The sequence below is a fragment of the Herpailurus yagouaroundi genome, unplaced genomic scaffold, assembly GCF_014898765.1.
Source record: "Herpailurus yagouaroundi ecotype Mexico unplaced genomic scaffold, PumYag 162, whole genome shotgun sequence".
Classification (NCBI taxonomy): domain Eukaryota; kingdom Metazoa; phylum Chordata; class Mammalia; order Carnivora; family Felidae; genus Herpailurus; species Herpailurus yagouaroundi.
This window is the reverse complement of record NW_024412403.1, coordinates 66,429,530-66,444,977: the sequence shown is the minus strand read 5'-3', so window position 1 is coordinate 66,444,977 and position 15,448 is coordinate 66,429,530. Positions and strand designations below refer to the sequence as shown.

At 43.1% G+C, this 15,448-nt stretch overlaps 1 protein-coding gene across 5 annotated transcripts in view; it reads right to left on the bottom strand.

Annotated features, from left to right (window-relative positions):
* The window catches only part of LOC121036276 (protein ADP-ribosylarginine hydrolase), a 46,007-nt gene that overhangs the window by 20,399 nt on the left and 10,160 nt on the right, over nucleotides 1-15,448 (bottom strand). For all 5 annotated transcript variants that reach the window (XM_040484584.1, XM_040484587.1, XM_040484583.1 and 2 more), the window contains exons 5-10: nucleotides 11,588-11,700; nucleotides 6,824-7,025; nucleotides 4,635-4,812; nucleotides 4,027-4,135; nucleotides 2,923-3,024; nucleotides 9-98 (exon numbers count right to left, since the gene is read on the bottom strand). In XM_040484584.1, coding sequence (XP_040340518.1) covers nucleotides 9-98; nucleotides 2,923-3,024; nucleotides 4,027-4,135; nucleotides 4,635-4,812; nucleotides 6,824-7,025; nucleotides 11,588-11,700 — 794 coding nt within the window. The remainder of the gene's footprint in view (nucleotides 1-8; nucleotides 99-2,922; nucleotides 3,025-4,026; nucleotides 4,136-4,634; nucleotides 4,813-6,823; nucleotides 7,026-11,587; nucleotides 11,701-15,448) is intronic.

The following is a 15,448-nucleotide window of genomic DNA, read 5'->3' as shown; positions in this document are numbered from 1 at the left end:
TTTCTGACCTGCATGAATGAAGGTGGGACAGCCAGGTTGGTCTTGGCCTCCATTGACGAAGTAGTCCACGTGTCCAACAGGAATCCGAATACCCGCATCTGGAAGAGGAAGAATCTCATTACTTCTGATTGCAGGGGCTTATTTTCCAGGCCCCACAGCAGGGTCCACTGGCAGCAGAGCCTGAGCTCTGCCTTTGGGAGCGCATCCACTCTGTGTGCCCCTTGGGTGCCCACCTCACTCCTAAGTGCTGTGAACTGAAGAACCTGCCATCAGTTTTCTAAAGGTGTTTTTATACACTGGAAGGAAGCAAAGAAGAATAAAGCCATAAGATACTCATATTTGTCTAATAAATTCGAGAAAAATATCCCTTAACATAAGTTTTTATAAATTTTTTTTTAATGTTTATTTATTTTTGAGACAGAGAGAGACAGAACGTGAACGGGGGAGGGTCAGAGAGAGAGGGAGACATAGAATCTGAAACAGGCTCCAGGCTCTGAGCTGTCAGCACAGAGCCCGACACGGGGCTCGAACTCACGGACCGCGAGATCATGACCTGAGCCAAAGTCAGACGCTCAACTGACTGAGCCACCCAGGCGCCCCTCCCTTCACATAAGTTTTTATAAATCACTAAATATTACAAGCTTGGTGAATTTCCTTGTCAAACACGGTTTACTTGGTTTTGAGCAAGAGTTCACATATGTATGTGTGGGGCCACATTTCCACAGTCTCCCTCATATTTTTGTGCTTATCTGACTGAGCAGAAATAAGATCTGGCTAATTTGAAACACTTTAGCCCTCATCTCATCATTGTGACCACAGCTGACTCCTCAGATGGGGTCAGTGCCAGCTGCCAAAGACCCCGGTTTTCCCCTTCAAAACATCTTTTCCCTTCCCACATCTATCACTACTGTAAGTGATCGGTTGGTTGTTATTTGTTTAGTGGCATCTATCTAGGGGTTAAGCAATGACCTGGAAGTTATCCTTGCTTCCTCTCTTTCTGTCACTCCCTACACTTAGCCCATCACTTGTCTAGTCAACTCTACCTCCAAAATACCTCTCAAATCTTTCTTTTTTCAGTTTTTTAAAAGACTTTTTTATGTTTATTTATTTTTGAGAGAGACAAAGAGTGAGAGAGAGTGAGGGGCAGAGAGAGAGGGGGACAGAAGATCCAAAGGGGGCTCTGGGATGACAGCAGAGAGCCCAATGTGGGGCTTGAACTCACAAACTGTGAAATCATGACGTGGGCCGAGATCGGATGCTTAACCGATTGAGCCACCCAGGTGCCCCTTGAGTCTTTATATTTCTCTCTGTCTCTACTGCCCCCACCTCTGCACAAGCCACCACCATCTCTTGGCCTCTACTGTAAACACCTTCTAATGAGCCTCCAGGCTCCCCTTAGTGTCCCCTGCAACTTATTCTGTGCACAGCATCCACAATAATCTTTACAAGAAATCCTAATCGCCTCCCTGTTCTCACTGCCTGTAGATTAAAATGTAAACTCCTCACCATGGCCAGCCTGGTCCTCCTCCCTCTTCTCTAGCCTCACTCCCTGCCCTCTAATCACATGGTTTTCTTTCCTGTCCCACACCCATGTCCAGGCTTTCGTTTGGCTATTCTCTCCAACTTGAATGTTCTCCCAGCTTTTCCCAGGACTTGCTCGTTCTCATCCGCAAATCTCACCTCCTGGGACAGACTTTCCTCAATAATCCTTGCTGAAGTAATCCGCCTCCCCACCCCACAAGTCACCCTCTGCCCCACATCCTCCATTACCATACTCATAGTGTGTAATAATGTCTGTTTACTTGCCTGGAAGCTCTACAACTTATAGCAGGGACTTGGCCTTTTTTCTGCTATATCCCTAATACCAGCACTGTACCTGTCACATGTGAGTACCTAATGTTTATTGAAGGAAGTAATGAATGAATGCCCTCTCAATTAGTCTGTATTTCCATGTGGGCAGGGACCTTCTTCAATGCCTTGTGTGTTGCATTCTTGGTGCTAACTACATAATTCAATGAAAATCAGTTAAACAAATGGAATGATTTTTTTTCCTCTGGTCACATTAGGAAGAGGCTCCAACTTTGAAGGAGACTGAGAGGCCGCCCTCTGATAAATAGGGACCTAACAAGTCACCTATTTAGCAAACTTAGAAACAGAAGTAGTTGACCTTGATAATTAATACGGTTAACCCAACAGCTAGGCAGAAGCCTGTGGTCTTTGCTTTCCTAAATGTGAGATGACAAAGGTGGGAAAGAGGGTTGAATTACATGACTGCATGGGTTTCTTCCAGAATTATGAGTCTGTGAGTGTTGGGTGCTAAGAAGAAGGCTTCTGAACAAAGGGAATGAGACATGGACACCTCTCACTTGAATAGCAGACTCTTCTGGTGAGGGATAGGCATGAATTGATCTCGTACCCACCATCCTGAGCACAGGGTCTGGCTAACTCCTGGGCATTTCATATCAAACTAGAAATGAGGAGGAATGCCCATCCCCTTTTCCAGCTAGTCAGAATAGCTTAATTTGGTCACAATGGATTCAGAGTTGGGGGGCGGGGGGATGATTTCTCATTTTTCACTGGACTGAAGGTCTGGCTCCTCCCTGGGGAGGAGGAAGTCCCGACAGGCCTGAGTATCTGCCCCAGAAGTGGAATGTCCCAATCCCATGGGGCCAGGCACATTCACCCTGAAAAAAAGTAGTATGACTTTCCCCTATGCCAGCCAGGCAGCAGTGTCCTCCCCCACCCAGCCTTGTCACAAGATTTAGTGTTAACCAGAGATCAAGATGATGCTGGTAAACTCCTCACTGCAACAGAAGCTCAGAAGGGAGGGAATCTGCCCAGAGCTACACAGGTAGATGCCAGCCTCCTAGCCCCTGCCATGCTCATCCCCCCCCCCATCCCAGGAGGGTCACCCCCACTCACTGTCAGTGTCTGTGTGGATGGCCTCCACAAAGAGGGCATCTCCAGGGTCCAGGCGCTCCTCCAGGCTGGCTCTGGTGTACTCTGGTCCAGCGGGGTCCAGGCCTGCTGGGACAGACTAATGTCAGGGGCCCCTTTCATCTCAGCTTCCAGAACCCTCATGGACCCATCACACACCTCTCCAGGCAGTCCTTCCTGGTCAGATCCTAGAGTCCCCCAGCAAGGATCCAAGGGCAAGAGGACCAGCTCAGGGCCATTGTACCCAGGAAAACGCATGCTGTGTCTCTAACTCTCAATGACGCAGCTTCTCTGGCTCTGAAGTGAGCCAGTTGGTAAGGGCTAATGTGAGTAATATTAATCCTCATGTACTCATAACTACAGCTATAATTTTTTGAGCAGTTACTATGTTCAAGGCCTTGTGCTAGTCTTCACAAGTAAAAATTACTGTCCCCAGGTGTTAGTTTGGGTCTGTTTTCCTCTTCCTCCCCCAAAGCAAACCCTGAGACAAGGATTTAAAGCATAAGTAGCTTTTTGGGAGTAGATCACAGAAAGCATAATGAAGGAGTGGAAAAAATGAATCAGAGCATGGGGGAAAAAAAGTATTGAATGGATTATCACTTTGGGCAACTTGGTCTCATTCCACTGGGACCCTTCTGAGAGGCTCTGTAGAACATGACTCATGACTGTGGGACAAGTTGTCCCACAGAAGAGCCAGAAAGCAGAGTATTTACCACATAACTCTGGTCTTTTATTGATTGAGGGTAGCTTCTAAAGCATAAAATCCCTAGTGTTTTGCAAGTATTTAGCATAATGGACTAAAGGTGATTTCCACAGTGGGCCAAGGAGATATGACCTATTATACCTCATTTCGCAGAAGTAGTAACTGAGGCTCAGAAAGAAATACATGGCCTCTTATACTGACATTAGAGATCACACAATAACAACACAGTACTGTTTTATGTAAATGGCCACAATAAGTAAAGTTTAGTGGAAATAAATGACTTGGTCATAAGAACAAAGATCCTTCTGCTTGCCTCAAAAGAGGGATTTCAAGGGCATTCTCTCTTTATCTCCAAACTTGGGGTGATGGGCAGAGAATAATGTTACCTGTGATCCGTCCTAACTGGCCTTCGTAGAAATATCCCACCACGCCCCCAACGTGGGCTCCCAGGCTAACACCAATGATGTGGATTGAGGACTTCGACACACCCAATACCTAGAATGGGGCATTTACAAGTGAGTTGCATTTGGGCCATGGCAACCTGGGCCTCACAGCGTCACACTTTTCCTTGAAGCTTCAGAATCCGAGGACCCCGGGCATGACGTACCCACCACACACACTTTGGGGGAAAAAGGCAAATTTTCATTCCATTCACCACTCAACTTCTTCCTAGAAACCCCACCTTGATGATTGCCTCACTTTCTTTTTGGTGCTCAACGTGTGTGACTAATGCCCATGGCCACTCCCTCTCGAGTGACTCCCTATCTAACACGCAGTGGCACATTTTACAGAGGAGGAGCGGGAGGCTCAGAGAGGGCCAACTACTTGCCCAGAGTCAGCACTGTAAGTGGTAAAGTTGAGATTAGAATCGAAGACCCACAAGCCACTAGTTAGCTCTGCTTCCGCCCTAAAGCTCCTCCTCATATGTTGATTCTTTCTGTTTCCTCTCCCCTAATAAGCAGGCAAAACTCCCCCAAAGCTCTTGTGTACCTACCAGTAGTTTCTTGAGGAAACGGGAGATCTCTAGGCCCAGCTTAACCACATTCTGCACGGCTGAGAAGTAGATACCCGTAGAGCCATAAACCCAGTCCACAGCAATCACATTAGCATTTGCTGCTTGAAGAAGGGCACCGATGAATTTATCAATCCAAGAAGGCTTTGTACCTAAAGCCCTAGACATGGGGCCAAAAAAGGATGGGAAAATTATCTGCCAAGCCAATATCCATTGTCATGGGAATTACAGTGACATTCTCTATTAACAGAATAAACCCGGGGGCGGGGGGGGGGGCGATCAAAATGAATCAGGGTGATATATGGGCAATAAACCCTCTACCACTTTCAGCATAGGGAGGACATAATCCTATAGTCACCAGGGCTTCTGCCTGCATATATGGAGCCTTTGTGTAAATGATAAAAGAGTGCCTTTTGTTTTAGGTAGATGCAGCCTCATGCCTGGGCTCAGAACTCAGGTTGAATTCCAGCCCCACCAGCCCTCAGTCAGGTACCTTTGGGCAATGGATACCACACAAACCATATGTACTGACATTGCTTGTGTTATTTATAGAAAAAAAGAAGATAGCTTTGTACATTAGAGTTAAGATTTGCAATCTTAATTCTCATTCTATAATATATGCAATTCCCTTGGGACGCCTGGGTGGCTCAGTTGGTTAAGCGTCTGACCTCGGCTCAGGTCATGACCTCATAGTTCATGAGTTCAAGCCCGGTGTCAGGCTCTGTGCTGACAGCTCAGAGCCTGGAGCCTGCTTCAGATTCTGTGTCTCCCTCTCTCTCTGCCTCTCCCCTGCTCACACTCTGTCTCTCTCCCTCTTTCAAAAATAAACATTAAAAATATATTTTAAAAATATGCACTTCCCTTGAAGAATGTTTTTATGTACTTGTTCTTTTGATCATACTTTCATTAATTCAATGGGTCAGTATTCCAGGTGCTTTGTGAGAAATAAAGAAAAATAAGATACAGTCTCTATTCTTCTGGAACTCATAGTATAAAAGCGCTTTTCTAGGAAAAGGAGAATGATAGAAAAAATTTCATAGACCTTTACCAAGAGTTTAGGATCTGGAGAAGTTTTCTCAGTGGCCCACAGTGAAGGAATGGTAAGAGCATACTCACGTAGGCAGAGGAGCACAAATTGGGTGTGTGCCATAGAAAGTGGATTTCAGGGGATCTAGGAGCAGACAGAGTGACAGCTGCTGAGCTCTCCAGCTCTGTTAGCTATCTCTTGGTTGGGGATACACATACAGCCTTAGATAGTGGCTAAATAGAAGATTTTCTGGAGAAGAGACTTTGGCATAAGAGTAAGGAAGTATATACCTAAGGAGGTATAGAGCCGGGTGCTCAGGGTCCAGGGATTTGAGAAGCAGAGAGAACCCAGAGGCCATGAAATGGTGATCCTTTGTGCAGTGCCTTTGCATCCACCTCTTCATTGGACACTCCCATCTCTAGTTGCTCTATACTGCTACTATTTTCACTGCATTTTCTCCCTCTTTCCTCCCACCAACCTTCTTCTGTTTTAGGCCTTGTCAGTGGGCTCTGGAGAGAAGACGTTGGAAGGAAGGATAGTGGTCGAATTGAGACTCAGTGACTACATATTATAACAAAATTTGGACGATAGGGCATCAAAGAAATCAAACCTGAGAAAGGTTAGTCTCAGGAGATAATGGAAGTAGCACCCGTGAGTGGAAGTTTCTTAAATCATGAAGCCAGAGAAGAAATAAAGAAGAGGAAATAAAACCCTGGATAAAAACACCATGCCCTTACTCTGATTACACACAGCCCATGACCTCACTGGCTGAGATGAGTCACATACCCCATGCTTCAGGAAGGAAAGATCAACTGGGACCATTTCTACAACTTCCCTTTTATTCAGATGTGGAAACCAAGGCTTCGTGTGCTGGGACAACTTGTCCGGGGTCATACATATTTACTGTTTGAGAGCATGTAGATAAGACCAAGCAGAGGACTAATATACATGACCAACAGGAATAAACAACATAATGTGTATTCATGTTGATATGAGAAACCTTCAAAGACAGCAGGAGGTGAGAGATAAAACATGTGACTGTCAGTAAATCCATCTCTCCCCTTGGTCCCCATTAACTTCCTGTGGCCTTATGGTCACTCTCTAGTTCTTAGTGAAGATGATCCTATTGGTTGATTACTCCCACCTGAATCCATGGATGATTAGTTTAGTTCCCAGAGAGGCATTGAACCCAGACTTTTGGATGTCACTACTTTCCTGCACTAGCTGACCACAGCTAGGATCCAAAGGGGTGAAGAGGAGAAACTGGACTTTGAGATTGGTGCCTTGGAGAAGATTAGCATTCTGGAAGTCAGTGCACTTTGTCTGTGGGATAGGAGGTGCGTCTCCTGGAGGAAAAAACAAAAAGAAAAACAAGAAAGATTCAAGGTGAGGTCATCTATTCTTAGAAGGAAGACAATTGTTCTTGAGAGGAAGAGACAAACAGGGGCTTACCAGCATTTATTATAAATCAGCTAGTACAATATTCAGACTCATTTATTAAAGACATCACTTCTATAACCAAAATCTGTGAATAGTTTCCATGTCTAAAGATACATTGCCAGAAAAGGATATGAATATTACTCAACTAGAGAAGATTAAAAGCCATGGTGAAGTGGATATTGTCATGAGGTAAATTGAGTAACCCCCCCCCCCAACCATAAATCCATATGTTGAAGTCCTAACTCCCAGGACCTCAGAATGTGACTGTATTTGGAGATAGAGTTTTTATGTTAAATAAATAGAGGTATTTATGCTAAAATGAAGCCAATAGGGTGGGTCCTAATCCCATATGGCTGGTGTCCTTATAAGAATAAATTTGGACACAGACACAGAGGAAAGACAATGTGAAGACACATGAAGTAGAAGGTCAACTGCAAGCCAAAAAATAAGTCAAATAATGTCACACCTCTGTGCAAAAGAGGGCATTTCCCTCAGAATGAAACCTGAAGTCCTAACATTGGACTAAAGCCCCAAATGGTCTAAACCATGAGCTCCGGGAAAGCTTTGCCTGTCTGACTATTCCTTCCTCCATTCTGGCCACGTGTCTTCCCAACTCTTCTTCACTCTACACAGGCCTAGACCACCTGAGGGTCTTTGCACCAGCCATCCCTTCTGCCTGGAGTGTCTTTTCCACAGACATCCACATGGCTAACACCCTCTTCTCTTCCGAGGCTTTGCTTGTCAAGTGTAACTACTTTAAATTGCCACCTGCCTGTGCTCCTCACCCCTGTTCTCTCAATTTTTGTCATCTTAATCTATTTCCTTTTATAGCAATCATCACCTTCTAATCTCCTATGGAATTTACTAGTTTATTATTAAATTTATTGCTTACTGATTTCCCTGTATTAGGATATACTTTCAAAGAAGGCAGAGATTTTTATCCATTTTGTTCACTCTACTGCCCAGAACAGGGTATGCCACACATAATAAACATGAAAAGCTACTTCTTTGAAAATAATAATAAACTAGTTGTACTTTTGATTGATAAGACAGAGTAAGACAAAAAGAGGGAAGTCACAAGTAAACAATATAGAGAATAAAAAGGGATATATAGTAGACTTTAAAAAAAAAAAACTATTAAAGAGCATGTTTATACCCACCCAAAATTAAAATTACAGGTATTTGCCTAGAAAATAGACAATTTCCTAGAAAATATAACTTACTGAAACTTAGTCAAAAAGAAAAAATAGAAAGTCAAGTGTAAAACAGTAGCATGAGGGAATTGAAACAGTAGTTTTTGATTTATTCATCAAAAAACCTCTACCAGGCCAGACAGTTTTCCAGAAAAATTCTATCATTCCTTCAATTCCTATCACTGTTCCAAAGAATAGAAAAGGGGGATAATCTAAATTCATTCTACAAAAATAACCAAGATATCCAAATTGGACAAGGATAGAAGGAGAAAAGAAAACAAAAGGCCAATTTCACTATTAAACACAGACATAAAGACCCTGGATAAATTACCAGCAAATCTAAGCCCATCAAAGATAATATGCATAAAAAATATATCATGGCCAAGCAGGGTTTAATCCAAGATATGAAAAGATGGCTTAACATTAGAAGATATATTAATGTACTTCACATATGAAAAATTAAAGAGAAAAACCCATATGCTCATCTCAATAGATGGAGAAGAAAGAAGCACAATAAAATTTAATATCCAACACTTCTTAACCTAAGAAAAAGCATTATCCAAGAGCCTATCTGATGACCATACTTATAGGCGAAACATTAGAAGCATTCCATTTAGAACTGGAAACAAATGAGAATGTCTGCTATCAGTGCTTCTATGAAATATTGTACTGGAAGTTCTAGTCCAAGCCAGGGAAACAAGACAATAAAATGGAATCAAAGTTACAAAGTTTGAAAAGGAGGAGAGAAAATTGACAATATTTGCAGATACATAACAAAACTTTCTATCATTCGAGAGTATGGAAGGTGGCACAGTGAGTCATACTCCGATATCCCCTCTCCCTAACCACCTGTCCAACCAAAGACTAATCATAGATGAATATCAAAAGAGAAGAAAGACATAGATGATCTCAAATATAAAGATTATATCTCTGTGGGCAAGAACAAGAACAGAATTGCAATATGGTGCTGGGTTCCTGTTCTGGGAGAAGACAGTGGTTGTGAGGATTCAGCTCTGTGAGGTAAGGGGGGTCCAGTAGTGCTTTGTGTCAGTGCTTTGTGGAAGGTCAGCACCAGGCGAAGCTCTCCAACTCCATAAAGGAAGCTAAAAACAAAAGCAATACAACAAAAAAGTAGCTATTGACTTTTTACCTGGGGCTATAGGTTTATTTAGGAAGGCAGGATGGAAAGACAAGGCCTCACTAAGAAGAACTGAGACAACCACCCTTCCCCCCCCTAAATGGAGGAGAGAGTCTAAAGATGGGAAGGACTGGGGGTGGGGGGTAGAGGTGGCGAAGGCCATAAACAAACTTCTCATTGACACTGAAATAAAACTAACCTATTGTGTTAGAAGTCAAGATAATAGTTATCTTTGGGGTGGTAGTGATTAAGAGGGGATATGTGGAATGGGTTTTAAGAACCTGGTAATGTTTTATTTCTTGATTTGGATGATGGTTACACAGGTGAGTGAATTCACTGTGAAAATTCATTAATCTGTGTATTAATAATCTGTGCGCTTGTCTGTATATATGTTGTACTTCAATAGCGAGTTTTCTTTAAAAAAAAAAAAGCCTGCAAACAAAATATCTAAATTTATACAGAAATCAAATGTTTACAAAGATAGTCAATAAAGCCAATAAGTGGATCATGAATTCATTCCAGGTGAAATAAGTTTTTAAAAGCCTTTGACATAGACTTTTAAATAAATATGCTGAGAACCCACAAGGATAAAAATAAAGACAGAGCATATGAAATTATGAAATAAAAACACAAATAAATAATAAAATAAGATTTATAGAAAAAACCTAGTTAGGAAATTAGAAATGAAAAAGATAACCATTGAAATAAAAAGGGAATCAATACTGTAATGTTTAGGACAGAAGTAAAAGAAAATTTTAATATGGAAGTATAGTCAAAAAGCACAGACAATAGATGGAAAGATTCTATTTTTATCTCGTAGCTGTTCTCTAAGGGAAGTGAATGGGAGAAGAAGCACTAGTTTGAAAAGATAATTATTTAGAATTTTCCACAACTAAAGATATGATTTCTCCAATCAAAACTCGTACTCAGGGTAATGAGCGAGATAAAAAAAATAAATCTACACTAGGCACATTATAGTATAACACCAGAATGTCAAGGATAAAAAGATATTTTTTAAAATTCCCAAATGCATTGGACAACTTAGAAGAAATAGATAATTTTCTAGAAAAATCCAATTTAGTGAAACTGACTCAAGAAGAAATAGTAAGCCCAAATAAAACTAGCATCAAAACATTAAATTGGTAATCAAGAGTCTTTCTGACTCTAAAGTATACTAGAGCTAGATGGTTTTATCTGAGAACTGCACTGCTTCAAAGTACAAATAGTCTTTATCTTATATAAACTGTTTATAGAAAAGACACTTATTTCATGAGGTTATAATAATCTTAGTATTAACTGGACAAGGGTAATGCAAGAAAAGAAAATGATAGGTAAATTTTCTATGGACATATAATCAAAATAATATATAAATATATACAAAAGTAAAAATAAATTTTGGCAAAATAAAATTCAGTATTATATTTAAAAATACACCACGATTAAAGGATTTGTCCCTAGTGATCTTAGTCTGATTGGGCTAGCCATTAGGGCTTAGAAGAAAATATGAAAAATTGCCTTTATAGTATGATTGCTTAAACAAGACACTGGAAGCACAAATCATAATAAGAAATAAGAATTAAGACAACAATGTAATACTATTTTTTCCATCAGGTTGACAATATGAAAAATGTTTGATACTGTGAAGTATTGGCAGAGAGGTGGGGAACCAGCCATGCTCACATATTAATAAATAGTTGTAACTTCTTTGCAGGCAACATTTCCCACATCTATCAAAAATGTTGGGTAGTGGATTAGCAAGGACATCCACCATTCTCAGTGGCAAAATCTTGGTTAGTCTGGAAATTTTTAATTTAAAATTAAATATATCTTGGTACAGTGGATATTTATAGGGTGAATGTAAGTCATATTTTGGAACTGATGCAATATTATTTTCTTACAGTCTTGTGCCGGGTGAAAGGATTAATGCAGCTTTTAGGGGACTTGAGAAAGTATCCTGGTCGTTACCAGTCCCTTTATGATTGTAGGTTTTTTTTCCCTCCCTCTTCTAAATTCATCTCAAGAGAAGAGAAGGCTTTTAGGGGACCCTCCAAATGTTAGCACTATATAAATAGTTGGTTTAAGAAATAGAAGCACTGACTGAAAGAAATTCCACCTAAGGCCCGAGCCCCCGAATTACCTGCACTTCCAATGCTGAGCCACAAAAGGAGTCCCCACGAACAGAAGCTTCTGTCCCCTAGGCCTGGGGGCATTGCTGAGCTGGAGGTCTCAGAGCTGGAGTGAAGCCGACCCCTAATGCCAAAAGAGATCACAGAAGCCGGTCTCTCAAAGTTTTGGATACCCAACACTCACTTGAGTCTCGCTGATTATTAACTGGCCTCATGACCTGTTAGAAGAAAAACAAACTCTCCCTATTTGTCTAACCTCCACAGTTTTTTGGTTTCTTCTTCCCAATGAAAATAAATACACTTCGTTTTTTAGGCAGGGGACATTGAAACACATTGTCCTTCCTCTGTGAGCCAAACATCATCAGGAAATGATTTCCTGCCCCTCTCCCACTTCCTATTATAAAATGTTAGTAAAAACCCAGGCAGAAGTCTTTTATCTCTAGGTGATGACAAAACCCACAGAATCATCGTGGACATGTTTATCTCCCTAGGAAGACTCTGAGCAACTTGAGGGCAAAGACCTTCTCCTTTCATTTTGAATCCCCAGGGCCTAGAATAGAACTGGACCAATAATATGTGTTTAGTGTATATTTAACAGAAAGAGTGGAAAATATGAAGTTTGCCTCTGACAGTACCTTCCTTTCAAAGAGACGTTCATCTTCTTACAAATAAAGAATGAAGAAACTGAACAGTAGACAAAGAAAGTGACCCGTCGCAACCCTGTTGTTAGACGTGGCTGTGCTGGCCTGTAACCAGGGCGTTTCCAGCACACCACATGGCCTCTTCACCCAAAAGAGTGGCAGAAACCACAGAGAGCTAGTTCTGGGCAGGTCAGGGGAAAGGGGAAGGCAAGGTACTTGCCCAGCACTCCTTAAACTGCAGCGTACCGCTACGAGGTGGAACCTGCCAGTAGGGCACTATCACACTTTCTGGACAATAGCTCTGTGAGGTGTGTACAGCCTTAGAGCACAGAGAGGCTAAGTAACTTGCACAAGGTCATGTAGAGTTGGGACGAACTAATCCCAGAGGCCATGCTCCACACCTGTGCACCAGAAAGTAACAGTCCCCAAGGAAGCCTTGGCACTGTGTCATCATGGCTGTGCCAGGTCTGCCCAAGATGAGGATAAAATGATTTTGGAGGGAAGCCCTTGCTTCCCCTGGTGCACATGATCCCACTACTCGAGCACTGCTGCCACCAGGAAGGAGAGGAGCGATAAATAGGGCATTACTGAAGGCTGCTTTGGTGTCCCCAACCACGCCAGGTGTGGTAGTCTGGCTCCTCGGAGAAGAGACACCAAGATGGGGCTAGATGGGCAAGAGATTTACCGGAGATAACACCTGTGAGGAATAAGGGAAGCTGAAGAAGGCAGAGACAGTCTTTAGACCATGATGCAAGTTTGACACCTGTGAAGAGGGGAAAGGAAATGGATGACATAGGAAAAGTCTTGGACTGCCTCACAGTTCCTGGAATGTTCTGGCAAGGGCAATGGGGAATGTTCAAGCCGAAGTTGTTGTTGTTGTTGTTGTTGTTTTTAAGGACTTTTTTTCTTAAGTTTATTCATTTATTTTGAGAGAAAGCATGAGCAGGGAGGGACAGAGAAAGAGGGAGAGGGGAAGAACCCGAGGCAGGCTCTGCAACGTCAGCACAAAGCCGGAGGTGGGGCTTGAACCGCAAGATCATGACCTGAGCCAAACCCAGAGTCGGACACTTAACCGCTTAACCAACCCGAACCATCCTGGGGCCCCAAGCTGAAGTTTCTTATTAACGAAGTCCTGTCTTACAGTAATGAACCTGATTAGCATCTCCACCCTGCTCAGTCACTAGCTGGGGTCAGTCTCAGCACAAAGATGAGGATAGATCCAGAAAGGCCGCAACTGGGACCGTGAATCAATCAGGGTCCCTGGGGCCAGAGATTGAGGGCTGCATTTTCATAGCCGCTCACACCACAGCCAGAGCTGGCACACCAAGCTAGCTACTCCAGTCGTTCCAGGACAGTATTCCTTGTGGGTGGCATTAATACAGCTGACACTTAGAGAGCACCTTCCCTTTCCCTTTCGTCATCTAGTACAGTACTCTTCAAGTAGTTCTGCTGGAGTTCTCCTGTGTGCAGGACCACCTGCCTCAGCATCATCCAGGGAAACTGGAGTCCATGGGCTCCAGGCCCAGAGACCCTGAGAGACAGCACTTGCCGGACAACACCCAGCTGCTACAGATGATGACACTGAGACCAAAAAAAAAGGGAAGTAGGAACCTTAAATGGGACGGGTGCAACCAAGCACAATGTAGAGAGAGGAGTCCCAGTCACAGCCCAGGCATTGGATGGGGTCTCCTTGGTGTCAGAGGAAGAGGAGGCTCTCTGAGGAGGGCAGGGAAGCTGAGGGGAGAGTGAAGACTCTGTCCATTTCACAGTCTGACCTGAGCTCTGCTCTGCCCCTCCCTACCCCTGCACCCAAATGTGGATCAAGCCTCAACGAGCTTTCTCCCTGACTTCCCCTCATAGTTGTGAGAAGGTGAAGAGAGGGCACAGGCTTCTGACATCACCATGTAACTCTTGGGTTCCATTTTGGCCTTGTCTAAGGAAAACTTTCTAACTACAGCTAACAGTTGCAGTATGATAGGACTGGAGACACGTGGCTTGGGTTTAAACCCCGGCTCCTTCTCACCCTAGGCATGTGACTTTGGACAGATGGAAGCTTCTCTGAGCCCAATTTCTTCATCTGCTAATGGGCTGTAATAAACTACCTGACACTTGGTAACTCTTTCTTCCTCCTCTTCTTTTTCCTTCTCCAAATGGATACCCTAGGTGTCACTTCTCCTAACCCCCAAACTCCCAAAATGGAAAATGATGGGAAGGCTCCCCACTATGCCCTATCTTGTTGACCCCTGGATCCCTAACCAGACACCAGCAGCCATCCCATGAGGAGCTGATCCAGTAGGCTGGTTAGTTGTGAAATCATCAGAATCTCTATTCCTTCTCCCTCACTCTCAGTAGCTCTGTGGCTGTTTAAAAAACAAAACAAGGGGTGCCTGGGTGGCGCAGTCGGTTAAGCGTCCGACTTCAGCCAGGTCACGATCTCGCGGTCCGGGAGTTCGAGCCCTGCGTCGGGCTCTGGGCTGATGGCTCAGAGCCTGGAGCCTGTTTCCGATTCTGTGTCTCCCTCTCTCTCTGCCCCTCCCCCGTTCATGCTCTGTCTCTCTCTGTCCCAAAAATAAATAAAAACGTTGAAAAACAAAACAAAACAAAACAAAACAAAACAAAAAGCACATTTACTTGCCCTGGAGAGGTATAGAGGGGAGTAAATGGAGAATATGGTGGCTGAAGAAGCCTGTAGGAGGGTGGATGTGGCCAATGCTAATTTTGCAGCTCTTACAAAAAATATTGCCAAGACTTCTAGATAACATCTAGCAATCTTAGGTAACAAACAAAGCAAATGAAGCACCATTATATAGCAGGTCAAAAACATATAATTAATCCCTGTAATGTTACACATGTTTTTTTCTCTTTTTTAGTACACACATATTAATTTGATAAGCCTAATAAATTCATACTGTGTGCTAGATCATTTTTTTAGAGAGAGACAGAGAGAGCATGCAAGTGGGGGAGGGGTGGAGGGAGAAGGAGAGAGAATCCCAAGCAGGTTCCACACCCCACATGGGGCTCCAGCTCATGAACTGTGAGATCATGACCTGAGCCGAAATCAAGAGTCGGACGCTTAACTGACTGAGCCGCCCAGGCGCCCCTCAGATCATTTTTTTTAATTTACTGCAACATCATGCATATAATTACGTTATCTCTTTCCTCTATTCTCCTCCTCCCTTCTTCTACACACACACACACACACACACACACACACACACACACACACACACA